Genomic DNA, 26,580 nt, shown 5'->3' on the forward strand with positions numbered 1-26,580 from the left:
GAACTCTCTAAAGAAGTGATATTGCAAATAAGACCTGAATAACGAAAAGTCATCAGCCATGTGATGATCTAAGTGGTAGGGAAGGGAAAGAAGGTGTTATAGACTGAATTATGTCCCCCCTAATTCATAGGACAAAGCCTCAACCCCCAATGTGACTGTATTTGGAGTTAGGGCCTTAAAGAAGGTTATGGAGATTAAATGAGATCATAAGGGCATGGTGTCCTTATAAGAAGAGGAAGAGACACCAGTAGCGTACATGTACAGAGGAAGGGCCATCTGAGAACACAGCAAGAATGTAGCCATCTGCAGCCAGGAAGAGAGCCCTCATGAGAAAAGAACACTGCTGGCACCATGATTTTGGACTTTCATCCTCTAGAACTGTGAGAAAACAAATTCCTGTTCTGTAAGCCACTAAGTCTGCAATATTTTGTTATGGCAGCCTTAGAAGACTAATATGTAAAGGGAGATATTTATGTCAATAAACAACTAATGCAAAGGCCCTAAAGAAGGAAGAAGCTTGTAGAACTCTAAAAACTTAAGGGATGTAAGCAGGAATACCGTCACATGAAGTGTGGCAAATGTAGGAGATGAAGTTGCAGAGACAGGCAAGAGCTAGACCAAGAGAGCAGGGGAGGGCTACTGGGCCATGATCATGAGTTGGGAATTTTATTTTAAAGATAACATGAAGCCAATGGAAGATAAAAGACAAGACCAACCACTCCCAGAAGAATGGATTGTTGGAGTTCAAACATGGCTATTGCAGTCTGGATTTGACCTATGAAGTTATAGTGATCAAGAGGAAGGAACAGATTTGGGATAAATTTTGAAAGTAGGCCTATAGAACTTGCTGATGAATTATGAGAAAAAATGTCAATTATCTGGCTTTCCCCACTCTGGCTGCAAGTCTCTTCAGTCTAATAGTCAGGGATCACAAGGTTAGAAATCTAGACTGAAGGTTTTATTTTTTTCTTAATATATAATTAATGATTCATTGAAATGAAGCAAAAGCTTTGTTGACATGATCTAAGCACAAACTTGAATGGAGATTATTCAAATTACATAAATTGAAAAAAAAAAAAAAACCAAAAAACCTAAATGTGAGTCTTAATACTCTCATCAGATCCCCTTCAGCAAGTAACTTCTTAACCACATGCCTAGAAGAAGTTATTGTATTGGACCAGTGTTAATCTCTTCTTGTGTACTGCTCCAAGCTTTTACGCCCTGAGCCTAGATAATAGAATATGCATTTCTTACTTATGACCCCTACAGGATGATCATGATAATATAATCCCTAACCTTCTATCCTTGTTAGTACTGACGGTTATAGCTTTGTCTCTCCACGCCACATTTTCTTGACCCCTTACCCATGTTCCAATGGACTTAGGTATTGTGCAGGCCCATTTCACGTTTATTGTAAACTGAACTGCCCTAGAAAACATTTTTTTCAGCTTGGCCAGGGTTACATGATATGTTATCTTATCATTTTGAGATAAAGACCACATCTGTTAACTTTTTGTATGCATTATTCATATTTTGTTATTCTAAGTGGGTTCAGCTCTTCGTATATTTTTAATCACCTGGTATTTATTCTGGGGGTTTGCTGGAGTCACCTCACCTAGCCTGGATTTGGCAGGGCTACTCAGCTTCTGTCAGTGGATCTAGCTAGACTTGGCTGCTCTTTATAGTCTGGGCTCAGTCTGCTCCAGCAAGTACTAGTAAAGCTCTTCCATGATGTTGACAGAGGTATAACAGAACAAACAAAAACCAAGCCAAGTCTCTTGAGAGGTACGCTCCAAACTTGCAAATAACTTAGGTTCTTATCCTACTGGCCAAATTACGTCATATAGTTGAGGCCAAAGTCAAGGAGTCAGAAAAAATACTTGTCCTTTACTGGGAAGAACTGAAAAGTTACAAGGGAAAGAGAATGAATACAAGGAAAGGTGAAGAACTGGGGCCAATAATTCAGTTTGCCAAACCCATATTCAAATGTCACACCTGCATTCACCCTTCTCTAATTATGCAGGTTAAAACAAGTGTATAACTAATTATGATAGACACACACTTATTAGGAAAAATAAAAATGTAATAAATATGTAATGTTTATGTACAATGTAATACATACATACATATATACGTATTACTATAGGGGAGACTGATGAAAAAACAGAATACTCTGTCTGAGATCTGCAAAAGGCTCTTTGAATACTTATCTGAGTGATGATCAGCACATACATGTTAGGAAAACTCAATGTCCAGGCACAGACGGCTTTACTAATGAATTCTATCAAACACTTAAAAAAGAAATAACACCAATTCTGAATAAAAATTTCCAAAATATTGAAAAGTAGGAATTACTACCGAACACATCTTATGAGGTCAGTACTGCTTTGCTACCAAAACCAGAAAGAGATATTACAAGTAAAGAGAATTACAGGTCAATAGCTCTCATGTACAAAGATGGAAAAACTATTAAGTTTTTTATAAATATGAAATGTCAATCATATTTATAAAGAATATTAAATCATGAAAAAGGGGTGGTTTATCCCAGGAATGTAACTAGCATGATATTTAATGGTGAAAATTTGAATGCTTTCATTCTAAGATCAGGAACAAGGCAAGAACGTCTTGTTTTTACTATTTCTATTCACCACTGTACTGGAGGATCTGTGAAACAAGGAAATAACAACAACAAAAAAATCCAGTTTGGAAAGGAAGAAAAGTTTCTTCATTCATGGATGAAATGAAAATATGAACTAAAAATGTCTATGGAATATATGAAAACAGTCTAGAATGAGTGAGTGAATTTAGGAAGGCTACAAGATACAAGATCGATATACAAAAATTATTTGTATTTCTACAACAAACAGCTGGAAATAAAAATTAACAAAACAATATTTAAAATAGTATCAAAATATGAAATACTTAGGGATGAGAACAGGAGACAATCAAAATGTCTATCAATAAATGAATGGATAAACAACTTACAGTATATCTAAACAATGTTCTAGTGCTCGGCCAAAAAAAATAATAAAATATTGATACATGCAAGTACATGAATGAATGTCAAAATAATTATGCTGAAATTAAAGAGGCCAGGCAGAAAAATGTACACTATATAATCACTGAGATATACAATTCTAGAATATGTGAACTAAAGCAGAGACTAATGTATAGAGCCTTAGTGATTGGCTGCAGGAAGGACAGGGAGAGAGAAATGATAAAGGTGCATGAGGAAATACTGGGAGATGATGGATAGGTTCATTATCTTGATTATGCTGATGTTTTCATAGCCATATATACATCCATATTTAGCAAACTGTACACTTTAAAGTGCAGGTTTTGTATGTCATACTTCATAAAGCTGTTATAATATGTTTTATATTTATCTCTTGATTTTTAACTAAATTTTACACATTTTATTTTAAAGTAAACACATCTTTTAAAATATAAATAACTTTCTCTGTTAGAACTTTTTACATCCAGTTTACTTTTCTGAAATTGGAATATTTACATTAACTAGGAGATAATCTCTATAAGTTTATCTCTGTGAAAACTCAGGTCATTCTTGATGGTAATATATTATTTATTTTTGTGCAACTAAAAAGAATGGAAGGCCAAAAAAGAGAAAAATCACTTCAAATGATCAAAACAAAAGAGATCTGAAAAATAATATATTTAATAGTTTAAGGGAAAAAATTTAAAGAACAGATTCCTTTAAAAAATACTGCTATTCAGAGAGATGGCTTTGGATGAAAATTGCTGGTTCTAGGCCCTGCTTGGTGAGACAGCAGGAAAAAATAATTTTATGTTTTTACCGTCGCACTAATTTTTTCAGTTTAACATACTTTGCTTTTGCTTTTCTTACAATATGAGGTTTGACCAACTAGTAAGCCTTTCTTCTACAATACTTTTGATGTATAATGTTGCTTTCTTTTTTAACTCCTAACTTTAGTTCATAATTCTATGAAAGGGAGTGAAAATGCTGACCAAAAAAAGTCAATGATTTGGTAATTGCTTTTTTTTTGCCAATAATAAAACTCTTGTCAATAATCTTCAGTTTAATTTACTTATATTGGAGGCTTCACTAGACCTACTAATGAACTGAGCATCATTTTAATTAGAATTAACACTTTCATCCTTCTTATGAATATATATAAGATGAACTTTGAAATGCTGGCCATCAAGCTGTCAAAGCAAAATTAAGACATTTCTCATGAAATAGTACTACTCTGTGGACACCAGACAGTAAATGAATAGACATTCATTGTTACTGCACTGAGGGAAATTCTCTCAAAAAAGCACTGCTATCTCCTTTAGGAATTCTTAGATACTTTGACCATCCCTTTGAAGTAATATTCATTTAAAGATACATTTCACATGCAATGCTAGACTCTCTCCAATGTTTCATTAGTAGGCATACGAGTTGCATGATATTTTTTCCACTTGGCAGTCAGACCGTTAAATTGTATAAGCATCGCTAATATCTATGGTTCAAAGATCATAGTCTCTTCTTAAGGATGCCTGGTATACACACAAAAAAGAATCTGTTTTTAAATTTTTATTTTATATTGGAGTATAGTTGATTAACAATGTTGTGTTAGTCTCAGATGTACAGCAAAGTGATTCAGTTATACATATACATGTATCTACTCTTTTTCAAATTCTAAAAGAATCTTAACAGAAGAGATGTATTAATTATTTCTCCATTTCCTCTAATTAAGTTTGTGTGTATTTATTTCAGGATATTAATAAAAGGAGGGAAAAAGGAAGGAAGGGAGGGAGGAAGGAAGGAAGGAAGAAAGGAAGAAAAGGAAGGAAGGGAGGGAGGGAGGGAGGGAGGAAGGAAGGAAGGGAGGGAGGGAAGGAGGGAGGGAGGGAGGAAGGAAGGAAGGAAGGGAGGGAGGAAGGAAGGAAGGAAGAAAGGAAGAAAAGGAAGGAAGGGAGGGAGGGAGGGAGGGAGGAAGGAAGGGAGGGAGGGAGGGAGGGAGGGAGGGAGGGAGGGAGGAAGGAAGGAAGGAAGGGCGGGAGGAAGGAAGGAGCTCTTCTATTTGAAGAGCTCTATTCACTCTATTCACTTTGCTCTATTCATTCTATTCAAACAGTGAATAGCGTGAGCTAGATTGACATTCCTTAGGAAGGAGATGATAATGCTTGCAATGAAATGTTGAAAGTACATTTTTTTTTTTTTTTTTTTTTGTGGTACGCGGGCCTCTCACTGTCATGGCCTCTCCCGCTGCGGAGCACAGGCTCCGGACGCGCAGGCTCAGCGGCCATGGCTCACGGGCCCAGCCGCTCCGCGGCATGTGGGATCTTCCTGGACCGGGGCACGAACCCGTGTCCCCTGCATCGGCAGGCAGACTTTCAACCACTGCGCCACCAGGGAAGCCCGAAAGTACATTTTAAGATTAAATATCAAATGATTTTTCCAAATCTTTATTTGTGATTAAGTGCAATGAATGACTTGAATATCTACATATATGAAAAGACAAGAATAAAAATAACATAGTCACAATTCTGCAGGAAAGCTTAATCAGGTAGTACACAGTCTAAGAAACCTCAAATATAAATTAAAATAATGATAAAATATTTACCATGCAGCTTAAGTTGATTTTTTCAAAGGGCCTAAATAAGAGAGATGGTCGGGGGGGAGCAAGAAAGACAAATAGAAAAATAAATGAATGACAAAATACAGCAATAATAAATTTGCAAGCGGGCTACGGAAGATAATATATCCCAAAAAATTCCTATGCATACATAGAACATTACACAATACATGCTTTACAGTGTGAAACTGTTATTTTAGCTGAAAATAAAGGTTCTTATTTATACCTTAAACAGATACAATATATTGCTTTTTTTAAGAAAAATCTTTATAAAAAGACACTTGCTCAAGATTATCAACAACTCGGAGAATCTTTTTAAAATGCTCATTCTAAATATGTTCTATAACATACTGAGCAGAGTATATGAAATTGTGGCCTCTATGTAAATGTACACCCCCTCACAAAATCAACAGCACAATTATTTAAACAAAAGAGTGTGACAAGTTCTGTGTGTATTGCGTGGCAGGGACCATAGTAATTCATAGCAATTCAGTTGTAATTCAGGATGTAATAGGTATGCAATAAATGTTTCTTAAGCCTATGGTATACATTAATAAAAACGTATCTGCCATTGCTGAAAGTGCAATATAATCTGAAAGTAGGAAGAAAAACATGAGAACCTACTGGAAACTGAGTATTATGGTTCACATAAAATATATTTCCTTGTAAGTTCTAAGTAAATGACAATCTGAATTTACTTATCATTTGCTCCTATGTATCATTTTCCACAAGAATATTAACTCACCAGTTTTTTGTTTTTTTTTTTTGGTACACGGGCCTCTCACTGTTGTGGCCTCTCCCATTGTGGAGCACAGGCTCCGGACGCGCAGGCTCAGCGGCCATGGCTCACAGGCCCAGCCGCTCCACGGCATGTGGGATCTTCCCGGACCGGGGCACGAACCCATGTCCCCTGCAACGGCAGGCAGACTCTCAACCACTGCGCCACCAGGGAAGCCCTTAACTCACCAATTTTTAACAAATAAATTTTCAGTGTCTAGCATGGCAACTAGTCAAGATGCTTCAGAGTGAGAGAATTAACAAAGAGAGTCTGAAAAGGTCTCGTCAGCAAATGGCCAATGCTGAACGAATATGCTTCTAATAAAAATACACACATATACCCTACACTTTTTACAAATAAAGCCTTTTCTCACAGATATGTCTGCATTTTAATAAAAATCAAACTCTTTTTCCCAAAACAGATCAATATGAAATCCTCTATTGAGTATTTCTGAAATTATATTTCTTAGCACAGATGCTTTAACAAATGACTGAATAAAAAGATAGCTCACTTGTGAGGAAAACATTTCCACTAGAAGTTTTGTTCTGTTTAGTTGTAAAAATGTAACACACTAATAACAGGTTTAAAAGAACAAGTTTGATAATTTTACTTATATTTCCCAGATATACATTAATTTGCCTATATGAAAGAAGTCTACAAACACTATATGTAAAGCAAATACGTTAGGTTTACAGGCCATAGGGTTTCTGAAGCAACTATTCAACTCTGCAACTGTAGCTTGAAAACAGTGATAGACAATATGTAAATGAATGGACTTGGCTGTACTCTAAAAAACTATTTACCAAAAGGGGCTAGAACGGCAAGCAGGGTGTAGTTTGCCAACTCCACCTACAGAGTGTTATGTGATACTGACAAAGAGTCTCTCCTTGACCAAACTTTTAGTCAGGCTCTTCTGAGCCCTCTGTTCAATTAGGCCTGACCATGGACTTTTGTCTGTGTTCCTGCAGAGTCCAGTTTTAGCAAGAATCTTGCTAAACTGGTTTAGAGAAAATCCCCCACCCTAAATACCTGATCAATTCCTCATCTCCCATCATCCTCCAGGTGGTATCTGGTCACCCTGGTCCACTATTAGAAAGAATCCTGTCAGGATGGTTGAGCCAGAACCGCCCCAAGCTTTACCCCTGATGTTTCCCTCTTAGTAATTTTCCATCCATTGACCCACACCATACTCCATGGCTATAAATTACCACACTTGTTGTACTCAGAGTTAAGCTCAATTTCTCTCCACTACTATGACACTCCATTGCAGCAGTGCCCCTGAATAAAGTCTGCCTTACAGTTTGTTTTTTTACTATGGTATGAACAGACTTTATTGCTTGCAACAGGAAGTGGAAGAGGAGGGGATATGACAGCGCCAGCTCCTAGGGTGGCTCCACAGACTTGGTCACCACTCTCGAAAAACTTCGTTCTTTAACACGTGTCACAAGGATTTTTTTCTTTAACAATATCAAAAACAACCTGTGATTTTTCCTTTAACTGACCCAAATCCATATTTAATACCTAGATGATATCCTCTTATTTTCATGTTTCTCTTTCACCTTTTCTCTTAGTCTTCAAAAATTACTGTTTCACCACAGTTGTAAAGTTTCATGAAAATCCTAATTTGTATCCTACAAACCAACATCTTTTTGTTAAAACTTTGCCTTAGGCTTCATTTTATTGTAACAAGAAATTTTCTGTGGGACTTTTCTTGCCCCCAAATAGATCCTTAAACTAAGGTACAATTAGAGGCTAACTGCACACATTTTAAAGAAAGAGGGATTCAATGGTGATGGTAACTCCTCTGGGACTTGGTAAAAGATGGCAGTGCTGGCCCTATACCCACATCACTGTTGCTCTCCCCTCCCCAATCTCAATCTCTATAAAGTAAGAACCGTGGTATTAAATAATCCATCTATTTTCCTTATTAGTTATCTCTACTTTACCATAGGTTAAACTATTTCATGTAATGTAGTCTATTTTTTCCCTGTCTACTCGGTACCACTGATAAACATTTCTCTTTGGGAAATAATACTACACATTTTAAATATCTTCTCTTGAATATATTTTAATGTCTGACAGGGCTCTTGCTCTGCTTTAGCATCCTTTTCAAATAATCTATATGTCATTCCACTTATTATTTCATATAACATTTCTAATCATTTCTGCTGAGTTCAAAGTGGCAAAACAGTAACAATTTTGAGTGTGATTTGTTTATAATTCTAAATTAAAATTTATATCTTACAAATATTTAAACTTCTCTTCTAAGACCACAGTGTGTACATCAAATTATTCTACTCGTCCTTACATCACTCAAAACAAATTTGTAATTCATTGCATTAGATAGAATATCCTCTTGCCAATTTTTAACAAATGTAAGAAAAAATATATAATTCAGCATTAAAGTAATAATGCATCAGGAACAGATAACTTTACTGAGTCAAAGATGGGTCATCTAAGGCAATATAACATTTCATCAATAAGTATGTAGAGAAATTTTGTGGTCACCTCAATAGATGTCAGAGAACTTTTGAAAAAATTTAGCAACCATTGTGAATAAAAATATTTACCTAATTAATGTATCCTATTTATTGTATAGGATGATTATTTTTAAAAATTTTTTACATAATTAAGCATCATATTTCATATGCATGGAAAATTAGTTCACATTTAGCAATCTATAATACCCACATACAATTAGGCTTTAAGAAGAGTATGCTCTTGGTCATAATGCAATTAGTAAATTAATAGAGAGTCTTTAGAAAAGCTCTCACATAATCCATATGTATTGCCATTTCAAAGTTTTACCAGTTAAAAAATTTGCAGTTAATTTCATTTTAAATATTTAATTAATATAGAGATAAATAATATAAATTTTTACCATGGTAGGGTGAAAAGTAAACCATCCTGAATAGTACTAGTTAACTTCAAAACAAGAATAGAAACAAAACAAAGAAATGAGGATATAAGGCATCTTAAGAAAAAAACAAAAAATAAACTGATCCTATTTAAAGAATTCTATCCAAGACAATAGTTGTTTATCTCTGTCCAAAGGAACAGGGTTTGCATCTTTCAAGAGGTTTTCATGGCTTTCTATAGCAGTCACCTTTGATACTGTCAAATAATGGGAATAAATCATGCTTCTTCCTTGTCCACTGCTGAAGATAAAGCAGAGCTTGTTTTTATGCTCCCAAAGTTCCCATCAATTTTGGTACTGCTTGCCTCTTTATATGGTGATAGTCCTTGTATAGAGCAACTGGCAACTGGAAATCTCCATCTCTTTAAATTTATCACCACTCTATAGTTCCCTGTAAAATGGAGACTACCATTTTCAGTAATATCTACATTCTTTATTTATTATAACTTATCCTAAAAACAGATAGTTTGGCCTAAGCTCAGATTGAAAATAGTAACTGGTTATACAGAATAATGATAGAGAAATATTTGCAATACTAAAATTTACCATTGTATAGTATTATATGCCAAAAGGGAAAAAAATTCAAGTACAAAAAAGGAGAACTATTTAATTCTCATTATAAGTCATTATTTCAAAGGACTCAAAAATATTAAGAATGTCCCCCCCATATCATCACATCGAGTTTATCATCACTTCCCAGGTAATCATAATAACTGTTACTATAAATAAAATAAAAAATGCTTTTCTCACAAAGGATAACAAGATATGTTAAATCAAAGTAAACATTTTAAGTATATTTATATCAGATACACTTTTTTCAACCCTCTCGCACCCACTCCTTGTTCTGTATCAAGTTTTATTCCTTTGATGCCTATTCTCCTTAGAACTATGTTGTCCTTTGAAATATACTTCCTTAGAGCTGAGATATGTAAATACTCTAAAAATGCAAATTATTACATTTTTTTCATATGGAGGATACAAAGTCAACCGTACCTTGTAGTTCTAATGCTAGCTCTGAACATATAATGAAAAAATGTATAACAAAATTACTCTCAGATTTTAACACGCACGATATAATTTTACTATATATAGTTGTTATGATGCTTAGAATAAAATTTAACCTGAATTATATACAGATTTATTAAATATAATATTTTGTATACTCTATTCCTATAAAATGAAAAGTGAGATATTTTTCTCCTCTGGTAAAATTCTGCCATTATATCTTCAATGTACTACATAATATCCCACTGGAAAGTTTATTCTGAATGTTCTTTTATGCTATTATGGATAATTCATGGAAATAATCACCCCCTCTTCAAATAGTTGAATCCTATTTATTTCTATGGACAGAGAATAAGGTTTAAACTTATAGAAATAACTTATATTCTAATGTTTAATTTAGCATAATTAGTTCAGTTTATATCTGGTTTGATGGAACATTAATATATAGCCTAATGCTTGGCTGTTGATCAAAAAAATCCTGATTATTTATACTGGATGTAGCTTAATATTAAAGCTTACACAAAGAAGCTTTGACTGTACTGATTATATAATTTTTACAAATGTGTCAACTTGAGTAAAATGTATATGTCATTTCTATGCCAAGGCTTCTAAGAAGATGTGTACCTTATATGCTTTCCTTCTTTCTCTCACTGGATACAGATGACTACAAGGCCATACGAGATAATGGAGCTATAGATGGAAAAAATATAATTCTCCTATTTTCTGTATGAGGGAAAGCCCTCAACAGCCAGGAACACCCTGGACTGTAATGGAAATTAAAAATGAACTTCTATATGTTAAAGCTCTAGAATTTGGAATTTTGTCTTCTCAGCTTTTAAATATTACCCTAATTGAAGGGCATGTGTGTGTGTGTGTGTGTGTGTGTGTGTGTGTGTGTGTGTATACACAAAGAAAAAACTTCACGTGTGGATTTTGTGTGTAGTTTCTGAGACGTGGAATTGACAAATAGATTAAAAGGCTACTATGACTTTAAGGAAATCTTATTGCCAACAAATCATGAGTCTGGTCTAAAAGACCCTGTAACTATGAAATGACTCTGGAGTCCCCAAAATAGATGAGCATAAAACAGGTATGAAAGCCGTTCAGCCACCAATAACTAATTCAAAAACTGTCAGGATAATAAGAAGCTCACAGATAGCATAGCTAAGGGCCATTGAGAACGACTGATAAGACCATCAACTCAACTGCTGTTGAGGTTCTTCACAATGCCTGCCCATCACTGCTACGGAGCACTAGTTCCTATTATTCTCCTTTCTTTTTTTTTTTAATTTTTAATTTTTTTTTTTTTTTTTGTGGTACGTGGGCCTCTCACTGTTGTGGCCTCTCCTGTTGCGGAGCACAGGCTCCGGACGCGCAGGCTCAACGGCCATGCTCACGGGGTCAGCCGCTCCGCGGCATGTGGGATCTTCCCGGACCAGGGCACGAACCCGTGTCCCCTGCATCGGCAGGCGGACTCTCAACTGCTGCGCCACCAGGGAAGCCCTATTCTCCTTTCTTAATGGCAGTTTTCTACTTATTTCAACCATTGTATATTTTGTGTTAGGGTAAATGGCTTGTCATTTAATGTGTAGGTCACCAGCTGACAAGAGAACGTATCTGAACCTGATGGAGAAAAATTTGTATTGACAGATACATGAGGATGATTACGTACACTTTGTGGATGAAGTGGCAGACTACTGCAGAGATAACCAAGTATCTACAAAAATTGGGCTTCCTCTTCCATGATAAAGAACTGTTGCTGGAAAGTGACTATTGAGCCAGGGATAACATTTAACAACAGCCCACCCCTATTTGCAGTTAGGTGTGGTCACATAACCAGTTCCCAGTGCTGTATTTGAGAGGAATTAATGTGGCTCTTCAGATCTGAGTTGGAAGGAACACATGTGCCTTCTCCAATCCCTTTTTACAACCTCTGAACTGGACACATATAACTACAAGGCCCTAGGAGATGGCTGGCCCACTAAATGCAAGAAGTCCTAGATCCCTGAATGCATGGAGTGGAACTCCTGTCAACCAGTAATACTAACATGAATTATTTGGTAAATTTCTTAGGGCACCACAGTTTTCTATTTATAAGGCCTTAGGGAAGAAGATTAGTTCAAATATAAACTCTCTAAATTAAAAAAAAAAGACATAGAAAACAAGTTAGCACACAAGTTACAACTCCAAAGTACATGCTGACACTAATGCTTAGAAATATTTAGACTCAATTTCTTTCAAAACTTATTTGAATGTGACTTTAAAATGCATAAAGAATAAAATAGTATCCATAAAAAAGAAAAATAAATTATGAAACAAAGTAGGCAGAAATAAAACAATAACAAGTGAGAATGAAAAAAAAAACCTCAATGGATGAAGTAATCTCTTAACTAGCTGTAGCCAAAGTGAAAATTCATTACCTGGAAATTAGCTGAGATTGAAAATAAAAAAAAAAACATATTGGAGACAAAGAGGATAATATTGAAAGTCTTCAACAAATATCTCATAGGTATTCAAGAAATAGAAAACAGAGTAAAGTAACACACACACACACTCTCTTTCAGGTTAAAACACAAAATGAGAAGTGAAGCAGGAAAAAATAATCCATAGCAGTTACATAATAATGTAACTGAAGACCAAAAATATGGAACCTATAAGTAATCTCCCAAATAATGACAGTTAAGACTGTCAGAAGGTCACTGGCAACAACAGATTCTTATGGACAGGGGAATAATATTTTCAGAGTGTTGAGGAAAAGTAATAGTCACTTAGTATTCTATACCCAAATAAACAATCATTGAAAAGGGAGGACAAAATATTTTTAGATATCCATTAAATAAAGGGCTTAAAATTATAGAACCTTGCCAAAAGATCTACCAAAGGATATACTTCAGCAAATGGAATAATGAACCCAGAAGAAAGGATATAATGATAGAAAAAAATATCAAGTACAAAATCTGTTAATATATCTTGGTGTATCTAAGTACTGACTTTATGAAACCATTGATTTTGTTTCTTTAAAAAGCCAAACTAAAACTCTAGACAATGTTCACAAGAAAGGTAGTAATTTCAGGGGGTGACATGGTGTGTCATGTTGGAAAGAAAAGAGAGATACTATATAATTTTATCCCCTCTTAGAGATATATGTGTTAAGAAAGGATTTTTTAAATTAAGCATAGCTCCTATAGAAATATGATTTATAGCTTTCAAGTTGGCTGACAGTAAAAGAGAACTATAATTGAAGTTAAAATTTGGTCAAAATAATATAGTAAGAATGATCATTTCAAGACAGTTTATGTTTTAACCTATTTTAAAAATTGTGACAAAGAACAAAGTACAATATACTTATTTAACTTTATTACGTTTTGTTTGGAAATAATACCTTCTATTTTTAGACTCCTTCAAGCCTCTTGATTTCATATTCTTCTCAAGCCAGATGAAAATCTGGAATTGCTTCATGCAATAAAGCAGCTTTATTTGGAATTGAAGGTTATATTGTAAGAGTTTATATTTACATTGTGATAACCTTTAGAAAGTGAAAATACTATTTGGGCCAATAAGTCTTCCCCTTTTTCTGATCCCAATCTCACCTTTCAGCTTTTCATCATACCCTCAAGCCCCCTTATTTAATGCTAGCAAATCCTGGTGTTTCAAAATTTCTTTATGCTCTCTGCTTCCACAATCATCTCTGATAACACGATTAGACAGAAGATCATAAACACAGAGCATAAATGCTTCTGAATTGCAACAGAGGACAGAGTCATGAAGCCTTAATAACAACACTCTTCAGGAGATCAAATCGATAGCTATGTCACCAAAGGCCCTGCATATCCCATTCACCTCTGTGAACAATAATGCAATGGTCCAAGAATTGCCACCATCCTTTCCTCCAGAATTTTTAAGCAGCGCTAGAGGGAAAATAAAAACATGTTTCTAGGAAGAGAAAAAGTTATAAAATATTCTTTATGTTTTAGAACTTTACTTTCATAGCAAGATGTTATTTTGTTAAATTATATCATGTGATACTTAAAGGCTTAAAGAAGATACCTTTGCAATAAATATACATATATATTCATAGCAGGTCTGAAATACCAAACCCTAACTAATATCTCTAAGTACAAGTGTTACTACCTAAATGAGATTTATTCTAAATTAATATCCAACAGGAGTTTATTAGGGATTCATGTCACTTCAGAACTCACAACTCAACAAAAATTATTCAATTTTCCATGTTAATTGATTCCAATTTTCTTCCATAGTGTTAAGATATTCTTAGTTATATGAAGTGAAACACTATTTGATGTAAATTAATGTTTTATGAATCTGTGCTATTTTATATTCAAGCCCTTAGTGGAATAAATTAAGACAATTAAAAAAATTAAATCTGTAACATCAATATGACTAAGTATGGCAGTTTCAATTATGAACCTATGAAATAAAATAAAAAGTTATGAAAAATAAGATATCGGAGCAAGTATAAAATACTGCCTATAATGTAGAGTTACTCAAATTACTGTGTTTGGTTTTAAATTTTAGCATATCTGCTTAATATAATGTTTATGTCTATTTAAACCTGATCGAAAATAATAAGAATAAAATTGCCTCTCTTTTTTGTGCTTCTAGAATTTGGATCTAGATACACCTTAACATTACAGAGAAGGGAATCACAAGTTGAAACATTTAGTATTATAACTCTTAGGATAAAACATGATAATAAATTATTTAAATGCAAATAAATATACACAATTCATTATATATGATAGTATGGGTAGATATAGATTTATTCTATTTTAAACCAGCTTATTGTACCTTTGTTATGTAGCAGGCCAACAGTTCTCAAATGTACTCAAGTAAATTATGAGTATTCCTAAAACCTCACTATAATTTTTCCTATTTATCATGTCTAACAGCAAAGTCCCAGATAAATCTATATTTTTCCATCATTCTCGGTAGCCTGAATCTCAGAATGGATGTGTAGATACTGTTCTAACAGTGCCCGTATCAGATTCCACAAAATAAACACAGAGCAAAAAGGGATTAATTAATAATGAGTAACTAAGGGCTCCTCTGTACTGTTTGGCAGGCAGGAAAAGTTAAAGCATCAAGGTGAGAGCATGGATGCTTGGAATAAAGAAATGAAAGAGAAAGAGAAAGGAAGGGAGGAAGTGAAGAAGGGGAGGAGAGAAGGAGACATGGAGGGAGGGAGGGAGGGAGGGAGGGACGGAGGAAAGACACACAAAGACCAGACTGAGAATTATCTAGGCTTTAGTTATAAATCTAGTATTAGTTACCAAGTGGCCCCAAGGAATAAAATTCTGTTCTCTATAACTTAGAATCCTGATTCATAAAAAGAGGGATAAAAATATTTTCAAAGGCTTTCCAGATCTAAAATACCACAACCCTCCCTGAAGAAAACTTTCCTATTTCACAGAAATATGAAGACACAGAGCATTCTGTCAGTATACCAACAACTTCTACCTCTTAACTATTCAGTAGAACCTGGTACTACTTATCATTCACATCAATAAATTCCTTACCTTTCATTACACAAATGATTTTTAAATATATCTCTTTTATCTGACAGCCCTGGTAAAACAGGCACATAAATAATTAGAACAAATTATAGCACAGATGACAGAGACATTAACTTTGTGAAGATACAGATATATGTGCTATATATATGTGATATATATATTTGTGCTAGACCCTAAAGGATGAATAAAATTCCACCACAGAAAAGGAAGAAGAAAGGGACACCAAGCAGCTAGATAAAACATGAAAAAAAAAGAGCAAGAAACATGAAAAATACTTGGATTATTCAAAAGTAACAAAAACAAAACAGGAGACAGAATTTGCCAAAGTCAGAAAATAATAAGACAAGGCCAAATTGTGAAGTCCCTTGAATGGCACAATGACTAACTAGCTCTAATGGAAGAGAGAGAAAAAATAGAATAATTTCCTAAAATGAAATGTATTAAAATTGCTATCAGGATTTACACAATAAGCAACTTTAGGGCCTCAAACATCTCGATGAAGTATCAGACATGTGAGTGAAGCCATGTTAGATGTCCAGCCTTGTTAAACCTCCAAATAACTGCAGTGGCATTGAGTGACCCAGATAAAACCAGCAGAAGAACCAGCCAACTGAACCCAGTCCATATTTCCAGATTGTAAGCAAATAACTTATACAGGATAAAGGATACTGTTTTAACAAAAAGCTAAAACATGTGGCATTTGCTTTAGTAATGAAAAAACTGTGGAGGCTGGAAGGGTGGCAAGAAGGCTGTGACTGGAGGATGGAAAAGCAGTAAATTAATTATTATTGGAGATAATGAAAGGTCAACCAACAATTGGTGAGAAATACTACCTGTGATTACGAAGTTTTCCTGAAAGTTTTCCTGAAAGTTTTCCTGAAATTACGAAGTTTTCCTGAAAGATGGTGAAACTAGCAACTGGCCACATGGAAATTCTTATAACTAAGGAGGATAACTCAGAGGGCAAAGTCAAGAGTAATGAAGACAAAGAGCCACAGAGAACTAATCCCAGGTTGCAGAACTGGGCTCCAAGCAAGGAACAGTCCTTGCCTCTATAATTAGGGACTCTGATGACCTTTGCTGGATTTCAGAATCACAATGGACCAGTGATTGCTATGTTCCCTGCCTTCAGGAATGTGAGAATCTTTTACAATTTTCCTAATCCTGTCCCATGTGTGTTGTGTGTGTGAGGAACGATAACATCTCGTTTAGTTTTTAATTCTCCAGATGAAGGAGAGCTTTAGCTATGAAGCTTTATTCATATCCAGAAGAGATTTCACTGAAGCTCTTCTGGACTTCAACACAAGGCCATAATGGAATAGATCTTTGGGAGGATGTGGGCTTTTGTGCATGAAGGAGGGACATTAGTCACAGGAATTAAGAGAGAAGACTGTGGTATACTGTTACACTGGCAGCTCCCTATAAACATACTTACAGGCATTCAGCCCCTTTTGCAGTCCCCTTGCATACTCACTATGCCAGCCACTATACTGTAAAAAAGCTTGTGTCAGATTCTTTAATGATGTAAGGCCATGTAGAGAGAGGCCCTGGAATATAAGAGGTCATCTTAGACATTCCAACCCCTGTTAATCTCCCAGCTGAATTCAGCTACATGAGTGACCTCTGTTTATTCTACAATAAGCAGAATTACCCATCTGAGCCCTAAGAAATCATAAATTATTATGGCTTTAAGTTATTAAGTTTTGGGTTATTTTACCTCAATAGCAATAAATCATTGAAACATATGCCTCTATTTATCTCTACTACCTATCAAAATGATTAACAGATAGTAGGTACTCAAAAAAATAGCTAAAATAAAAGCTCTAACAGAATAAGCCGGAAGAAAAGAAAATGATATACGTGTTTTTTCTTTTCTCATTATATATATAAACATACGGTCACATTATTGCCTGAGCTATTCTTTATTCACATAAATTTCAATTAATTTGTCATGTAGGTTATAGGTAATTCTGAGATTTGGTTGTGAGATAAATTGTTGACAGACTGCAACAGAATCCATGATAAAAAATTATTATCAGAGGATAGAAAGGGGCAATATGAAGAATCAAGAACACAAATAAATACTTTAAAATGGAAACTAGTGATAGTGTAAGACACCTTTCTCTAAAAATGAGGTCTCCACATCCACTTCCTTTCTGTTTGTAAATAGCAATTCATTGTATTCAATTGGAACCAGGCACATGTGTTTGCATGTAACAGTTTTCCATATACTTTACCATTAATTGATTATAACCACTAATTTATTTTGGATAAGGAAGTTAGTAAGCCATGGATTTAGAATCCAAGTATAATCTTCCAATTTCTGCCATCTGCTAGAAGAAGATGATGAACATTTGTACTGTACCCACTCTCTCACTTCTGCAGTCAAATAAATTATAATAAAGATAACAAGCCATAAAAATGAACGAGTCTAGCAGTAGCTCTAGATAAACTGATAATTATCATATATCCAAAGTCATCTTTGCCAACAACTGAAGGAATTTTCAGGCATGCAAACAAGAATGAAATTTCACAGAGCAGACATATTAAGCAAAAAACATCTAGTCATCAATGATTGTCACTATCTCTAATTCTGTGATCAATGCCATAAAATATATTTAATAATAATTAATCATATAAATCCTTAGATAATTATTGTTTAAATAATTTTAAAGCTTTATTATTTTTACCAATATCCAGCATCTACCTACTATAAAATATGGTAAAACTACATGGTTAGTATATGTCATATGTTTTATCCTTGGCTATTATTGCCTTCTTAATCTCACTGAAAAATTATTCATGTTGCATTTTCCAATGTAAAATATTCTATAGTGCCCCTTCAAAGGATCATTTATATTGATAACTTATTTTTGTTTTATTCTAAATCCATGTTACAGGTGAATAAAAATTTTGAATTAAATCTATATAAATTTCAATGAAATATATTTTAATGATTGAATAGTGAAGGAAAGTTGGCTCACACTTTAAATAAATATACTACAGACTTTTCATACAAACAGTACTTTCAAATAACCAAACATAATCATCACCGGTGGATTTAGTGAACTTTTTCAGCATTCAAGAACCCAAGCGTTTCATAAATAGATAAAACGTTTAAAAATTCACATATATTACCACTGACCCTTATATAGAAACAAATATGTTTTCTTCTCATTTACTTTCATCCCTTTTAATGGGTGGCAACATACCACCGAACATCACCAAAAAAGTAAGTAAATTCAGTATGGTGCTGTAGAAAAAAGACTATAAATAATTTACCATTGAGAGGAAAAGATCTCTACTATGTTATTATTTACCAAGCATTAATTTTATTTCTTTATTTGTGTTTTGATTATGAGTCCTAAATCCAAACATAAATGATATAAATTATCTTTATCAGGGGATATGCAAAAAATTTTAAGTGTATATATTTATTAGATTAATAAGCCTTCATAAAATGATTCAAATAAAAAAACTGTTTTATCTTGAAAACTGCAGATATTTCATATCATAACTACATGAAAGGTATGGCTTTAAACTTAATCAGCATTGCACTGTGTTCATACTTCCTAACAATTCAATCTTGCACAAGTACTGCTATTTAAACAAAAAAAGCTAATGTGTTGTATGGTAGGAAATTGTATTTAATAGTAGCAAAGGATAAATTAATTTCTGATATACTCAGTACTCAATCACCAAACACATAACATTCCTATAAACTATCCTATATATTTTTAAACATATGTATGATTCATATGCAAACATATGAATTCCTCATTTATTTAAATATAATTTCAGCTTACCTAGGTACTATTCAATTATTACAATTCAACATGAAAGAAAGAATTGTTTTCAAACTGTCTTTAAATGTCATATTCTCTATAGACCACCAAAACATAAAAGTTAAGCAAATGCCTGCTTTGATCCCTTTTGCTTTTTGTTGCTGCTATTGATGTTGCTTTCCTTTATAAAAATCAGGTAAATATAGCAATTCATACAGCAACTATTCTACTGAAGGCAATATGGAAGAACACTTGTCATGGTATATAATTTATTTTACATTTTCATACACCATTCCCAGGAGGAAAAAAAATCAGAAATTATCTTATAGTTAATATGAGTTAATTTCTTCCACAATTAATTCTTCCAGGAATAGTATTTGAAAATGTATTATTTGAAAATAAATATACAGCCAATTTACCTTTAAAAAACTATCATTTGAATGCATGAATAATTATTTAAATATTTCTTTCTTACCGTGGCAAGAACCTTCAATTTCTTCATATCCTGTACTGCAGATACACCTTCCAAGAGGAACCAGCCAATCTCCATCAGCTCCACAATACAGTTTAGGAGTGTCACGCTCTTCTGCACTCTTCACACAAGAGCCCCTTACTTCAACCAAGGAGGAAGAATCAACCCTTGGGATAGTGTCCGGAAACATGGCCAGATTACGAACAGTAAAGGGGCACTTTTTGTAGAAAACACGGACTGAAACTAGGGCAATGCATGCCCCAATGTCTTGAAAAGCCAGATAAAATCCCTTCCTTTCTACAGGCCCCACCTCACGAATTTCAGTGTTGAGTTTGAGGATGCGATCACCCAAATCCATCTGGGTAAAACTTTCATCAGCAGCAATTGTGTCAATCTTTGTATACTGGCTTGGCTTGAATTTAATTCCATGGGACTCATCTGATTCCACATAATATAGATTAAATGTTTCTTTGCAAGTCCCCAAGACCCATGGGATGCTGTTACAATCCCTCAGTGTGAACTTCATTTCCACATAAATTTTCTGGGCTGCATCACGGGAGATCCAGTTTGTACGAAGCCAGTTGTTTTGGTTTGGTTCCATCACATTACATACCTGGTATGTGTGAATGGGCCTATTGTGTTCATCCATTTCAGTGATGGCATCCCACTGCAAAAAGCAAAAATAAAATAAATGATTATGAAACCACGAACATATATGATTACTTCAAAAATTTTCTGTTTTACTGAAAGAAAAATGAATAAAAAGTATACAAATAAAGCAAAGCAACAATGGTGCAGGATTTTAACCAGGAGCCTTTCATTAAGACAATAGGTTCTGAACATACCAGCTGTCCTGGTATGAATCTTACCTTCTTACATGTTAGTTGCAACATCAAGGGATACTTTAATCTCTAGTTTCCTCAACTATAAAATGGAGCTGATAAGAGCACCTGTTTCATAGGATTGTTGTGAGGCATAAATTAGTTAATATATGTAAAGAACTTTAAATGGTTTCTAGTACTCTATAAACAACCTATAATAGCATCTATTATGTGATCAAATAACTAGACCAATGACAAATGTACTCTAGTTACCCATTTGTCTTCATATCCAATTTGCCACAAATTGAGGTATACTCATCAGTATTCAATTAAATATTTACATGTGTATTTTGATAGAAAATAGACATAGAGAAAGCTTTAGATTTATTCAAGAAATATTTATCAGGCACTATTCTGGACACTAGGAATACAGCAGTGCACTAGCTGAACAAAAACTCCCTGCCTTCATGGATCTTACTTAGAGTGAGGAGTCACAATAAAAACTGTAAATGAGTCAACTGAAAAATATGGTAGAAAGTACAATGGGAAAAAATAAGGCTGAGAAATGGGGAAGAGGGTTGAAAATTTAAATAGTATGACCAGAGAAGGCCTTACTGAGGTTGTGACATTTAAGTAACGTCTTAGAAGTGAGGCAGTGAAGAGGAAAGAGTAAGTACCAATCCCTGAGGCAGGAGGGTATAGGTATGTTTTAGGAACAGGTTGAACGTGCACTAAACAGAGAGGCAAAGAAGGTGCAAAAAGCCTTTGTAAGCATTGGAAACACTTTGGCTTTTATTCTGAGCTAGATCATTGGATTTTCTTCACTTCTGCATGTTTACATACAAGCATTCTGCCACCTATATGAATAGAAAAAACTTACCTTTTTTTTAATTTTAGTAAAAATGCTTGAGTACATTGAAATTAATTGGCATTGGCATTATTTATACATCTAACACTGCATACTTCTATATTACAAATTTAGATTGTAAGTATATTTTATTTGTATAATAAAAGTTATAATAATTTTCAATAAACAAAAACACATTCTGGTAACTTTACAGTCTTTTGGAAAAACATAACTGGTCATCATAATTTCTCATTTCTATTAAAATACAGTAGAAATGATAAACTGTTTCCTATAGTGAATGTGTTCCATTTCTTGATACCACACTTCAGTGATTTATAATAAGCTTATTTAACTCATCCAGTTTGCAGTTTCTTATTTTATTTGACTGTAGAGAGTTAATTAATCGAGACCGGTGGAATTTCAATTAATATAGTTTCTAACAGAATGGCTTCTTTCCTCAGTCCATTGGATTGTTGAAACACTAATACTTTCAATTATCTACTTTAAATTTCCACAAATAAACAATTTATATTATCCATCAAGCAAACTTAAAAACAATTCTGTATCTAAAATTTCATTTGTAAGTTGCTTGCTTGAAATTCAGAAGGTATTTTCCAGAAGAAACAATGAGTTCCTTTAGAACTGTGGATACAATTTTACAAAACACACCCACTGTTTATCAGAGGTGATTCAAAAATCTCACAGAGGCACATAAAATTACCCATCTAAATACCTTTCATACTAACAATATTATAGGTCTTATATGACTCTTACATGTAAATTTAAAGGCAAACCAGAACTATCAGAGCTCATTTAAAATGGTAAGCTAACCATTCAGAATATAAATAGTAAGACAAGATACAACTAATAAAATCTGAGAACTGTCAAAATAACTGTCCAAAATTCTAAGCATTTTTCCCATTGGAGAGCCTCTAAGATACTTATCCAGTGATTATTCTTATTTCAGATAAATTTCTAATCAGAATTGATTTTATTCCTCAGGGAATGCATGTAATTACTATTGTCTACACTGCACCCTCTACTCTCCCATATAGGAGTATAGAGATACACTGTCAATAAATTCTGTTTGAATAATTACATTTTAACATCTTCAGACTACATCTCTTCATATTAATAAAAAGTATTAACAACTCTCATCAAACAATCAATTCTCCTAAAATATGAGATTAAATAAATGTGAAAAATTACATCTGTGACAGAAAAAAAAGTTCTGAAATCATTACATATCTTTATTTAAAAATATGTTGGGTCTGGAAAAAATGTTTAGATGGAAAGAAAGATCAGGAATGAGAAGAATATGACACGCATACACTGAATCAGGACTAATCTGAACCAAGAGATAAGGAAATAACAAAATATATGCAAATAATGAGAAATGTGGTTCTTTTCAAAGCACTACATAAGGATGTTTAACAAAATGGTAAATTATTTTCTATGTTAAATTAATGATGTTTGAGAAACAACAGTGTTTCTTCTCTCATAATCAAAAAAAAAAAAGAAAGAAATCAGAATGAGATTCAGATACCAAAATAGCCAAAAGGTATCAACTGCTAAATTTAATCTTATCCAAGAATACTGAAAGTAATTTAAATTAGATTTTTAAATTTGAATATGATTCACTAAAATAAGAGTATAAATAAATTCAAGATTGTTATAAGATCTAAAAGGCTAGGAAATTTACTAAAAATATATTGTCATTAGTAGATATAAAAATGCTATCATATTTAAATCATAATGTATCCTTTGAAAACACTACATTTACACAAAGTTATATTTGTATTTATACAGTTACATAATATTTAGTTACAATTTCCAAGTATTAAAATAAATAGAGCCTCTAAAAATGTGGGGTCCAAGAAAAGAATGGAAGTATAGAGCTCACATACCAAATGTCTAAATATTTTTAAATGATAAATCATTCTTCAAAGAAGATTAAACTCTAAGTATGTTCCATTTGCCTACTTTAGAAAGATACTGGAAGGCCAGGTTCAAATTTAAAATATTTGGACTTCTCAGAATTTCATGCCAGCATGTGGTAGTCCATCCAGAGCCAACTCCTAACCTTAGTCAACCCCATTTCTATTTCTTCCCTGATGCTAGGTAAATCCCATACCATGAAGGACTTCACATAAGCACATATATGAGCATCCCAGTCTTCATGTCCCAGCTGTGTCCCTCCTCTGCTACAAAAAGATGCCAACTCTGGTCCTCTATTCAACCTAGGTTGAGCATACCAGTAGCACAGTTCACCCTTTGGAGGATGGACCCCCAACAAGAAGCCTTAAAGTTCTTGAAAGGAGATTTGAAGCCATCTGAGCAGGGAATTCAGGGGTCTTACCTACCGTGTGGTACAGAAGGAAAGCATAGGATCTAAGTAGCATATTACCTATTGCTCAAGGTCATTGCTTCACAAAGAAGGTTGTAGCTAGAGAAATGAATGGGGACGGCCATCTAAAGCTCTAGGAATAGTGTAACATCTTCCATTCCCAAGTCTAAAGAAAGGTACAATCTCCCAAGACCAAACCAAGAAGTAATAGAAAATATGAACAGACTAATTACCAATACTGAAATTGAATAGGTAATTTTAAAACTCCCAATAAACAGAAGTCCAGGACCAGGTGGCTTCACAGGTGAATTTTACCAAACATTTAGAAAAGAGTTAACACCTATACTTCTGAAACTATTCCAAAAAACTGCAGAGGAAGGAATACTTCTGAACTCATTCTATGAGGCCACCATCACCCCGACACCAAAACCAGACAAAGATATCACAAAAAAAGAAAATTACAGGCCAATACCACTGATGAACACAGATGCAAAAATCTTCAACAAAATACTAGCATACCAAATCGAACAATATATTAAAAGGATCATATAACATGATTAAGTGGGATTTATCCCAGGATGCAAGGATTTTTTAATATCCACAAATCAATCAATGTGATACACCACATTAACAAATTGAAAGATAAAAATCATATGATCATCTTGGGACTTCCCTGGTGGTCCAGTGGCTACAACTCCAGGCTCCCGATGCAGGGGGCCCAGGTTTGATCCCTGGTCAGGGAACTAGATCCCACATGCCACAACCAAAAGTTCACATGACACAACTTAAGATCCCACATGCCACAACTTAAAAAAAAATCCTGCATGCTGCAACTGAAGATCCTGCACGCCACAGCGAAGATCTTGCACATGGCAACGAAGATCCCGCATGCCACAACTAAGACCCAGTGCAGCCAAATAAATAAATAAATAAATATTTTAAAATGTATGATCATCTATAGATGCAGAAAAAGCTTTTGATAAAATTCAACATCCATTTTTGGTAAAAGCTCTTCAGAAAGTGGGCATAGAGGGAAGGTATTTCTTCATAATAAAGGCCATACATGTCAAACCCACAGCTAATATCATACTCAATGGTGAAAAGTTGAAAGCATTTCCTCTAAGATCAGGAAGAAGACAAAGATTCCCACTCTCACCACTTTTATTCAACGTAGTTTTGGAAGTCCAAGCCACAGCAATCAGAGAAGAAAAAGAAAGAAAAGGAATCCAAATGGGAAAAGAAGAAGTAAAACTGTCAATATTTGCAGATGACATGATTCTATACATAGAAAATCCTAAAGACACTACCAGAAAACTACTAGAGTTAATCAATGAATTCAGTTAAGCTGCAGGATACAAAATTAATACACAGAAATCTGTTGCATTTCTATACACTAACAATAAAATATCAGAAAGAGAAATTAATGAAACAATCCCATTTACCATCACATCAAACAGAATAAAATACCTAGGAATAAACCTACCTAAGGAGGCAAAAGACCATTACTCTGAAAACTATAAAACACTGATGAAAGAAATTGAAGACAACAGAAACAGATGGAAAGATATACCGTGTTCTTGGATTAGAAGAATCAATATTGTTAAAATGACCATACTACCCCAGGCAATCTACAGATTCAATATAATCCCTATCACATTACCAATGGCATTTTTCACAGAACTAGAACAAAAATGTTTAAATTTGTATGGAAACAAAATAGACCCCAAATAGCCAAAACAGTCTTGAGAAAGAAGAACGAAGTTGGAAGAGTCATGCTCCCTGACTTTAGACTAAAAGCTTCAGTAAATAAAACAGCATGGTACTGACACAAAAACAGAAATATAGATCAATGGAACAGGATAAAAAGCCCAGAAATAAACCCAGACACTTATGGTCAATTAATCTGTGATAAAGGAGGCAAGAATATACAATGGAAAAAAGACAGTCTCTTCAATAAGTGGTGCTGGGAAAACTGGACAGCTACATGTAAAAGAATGAAATTAGAGATTCTTTAACACCATATACAAAAATAAACTCAAAATGGATTAAAGACATAAATGAAAGACTGGATACTATAAAACTCCTAGAGGAAAACATAGTCAGAACACTCTTTGACATAAATTGCAGAAATATTTTTTTGGATCCATCTCCTAGAGTGATGAAAATAAAAACCAAAAATACCAAATAGGACCTAATTAAACTTAAAACCTTTGCATAGCAAAGGAAACCATGAACAAAACAAAAAGACTACCTAGAGACTGGGAGAAAATATCTGCAAACGATGCTACTGACAACGGCTCAATTTCCAAAATATACAAAAAGCTTAATATCAAAAAATTAAACAATCCAATCAAAAAATGGGCAGAAGACCAAACAGACACTTCTCCAAAGAATACATACAGATGGCCAACAGGTACATGAAAAGATGCACAATATCGCTAATTATTAGAGAAATGCAAATCAAAACTACA

The 26,580-nt window shown here is 34.0% G+C and overlaps 1 protein-coding gene across 1 annotated transcript in view; it reads right to left on the reverse strand.

Moving 5' to 3' along the window:
- Positions 1–26,580, reverse strand: part of EPHA6 (EPH receptor A6) — an 862,400-nt gene that overhangs the window by 702,712 nt on the left and 133,108 nt on the right. Inside the window, exon 3 of the mRNA XM_065876020.1 lies at positions 20,098–20,761. Coding sequence (XP_065732092.1) covers positions 20,098–20,761 — 664 coding nt within the window. The remainder of the gene's footprint in view (positions 1–20,097; positions 20,762–26,580) is intronic.

This window comes from Phocoena phocoena, chromosome 4 (genome assembly GCF_963924675.1).
Source record: "Phocoena phocoena chromosome 4, mPhoPho1.1, whole genome shotgun sequence".
NCBI lineage: Eukaryota > Metazoa > Chordata > Mammalia > Artiodactyla > Phocoenidae > Phocoena > Phocoena phocoena.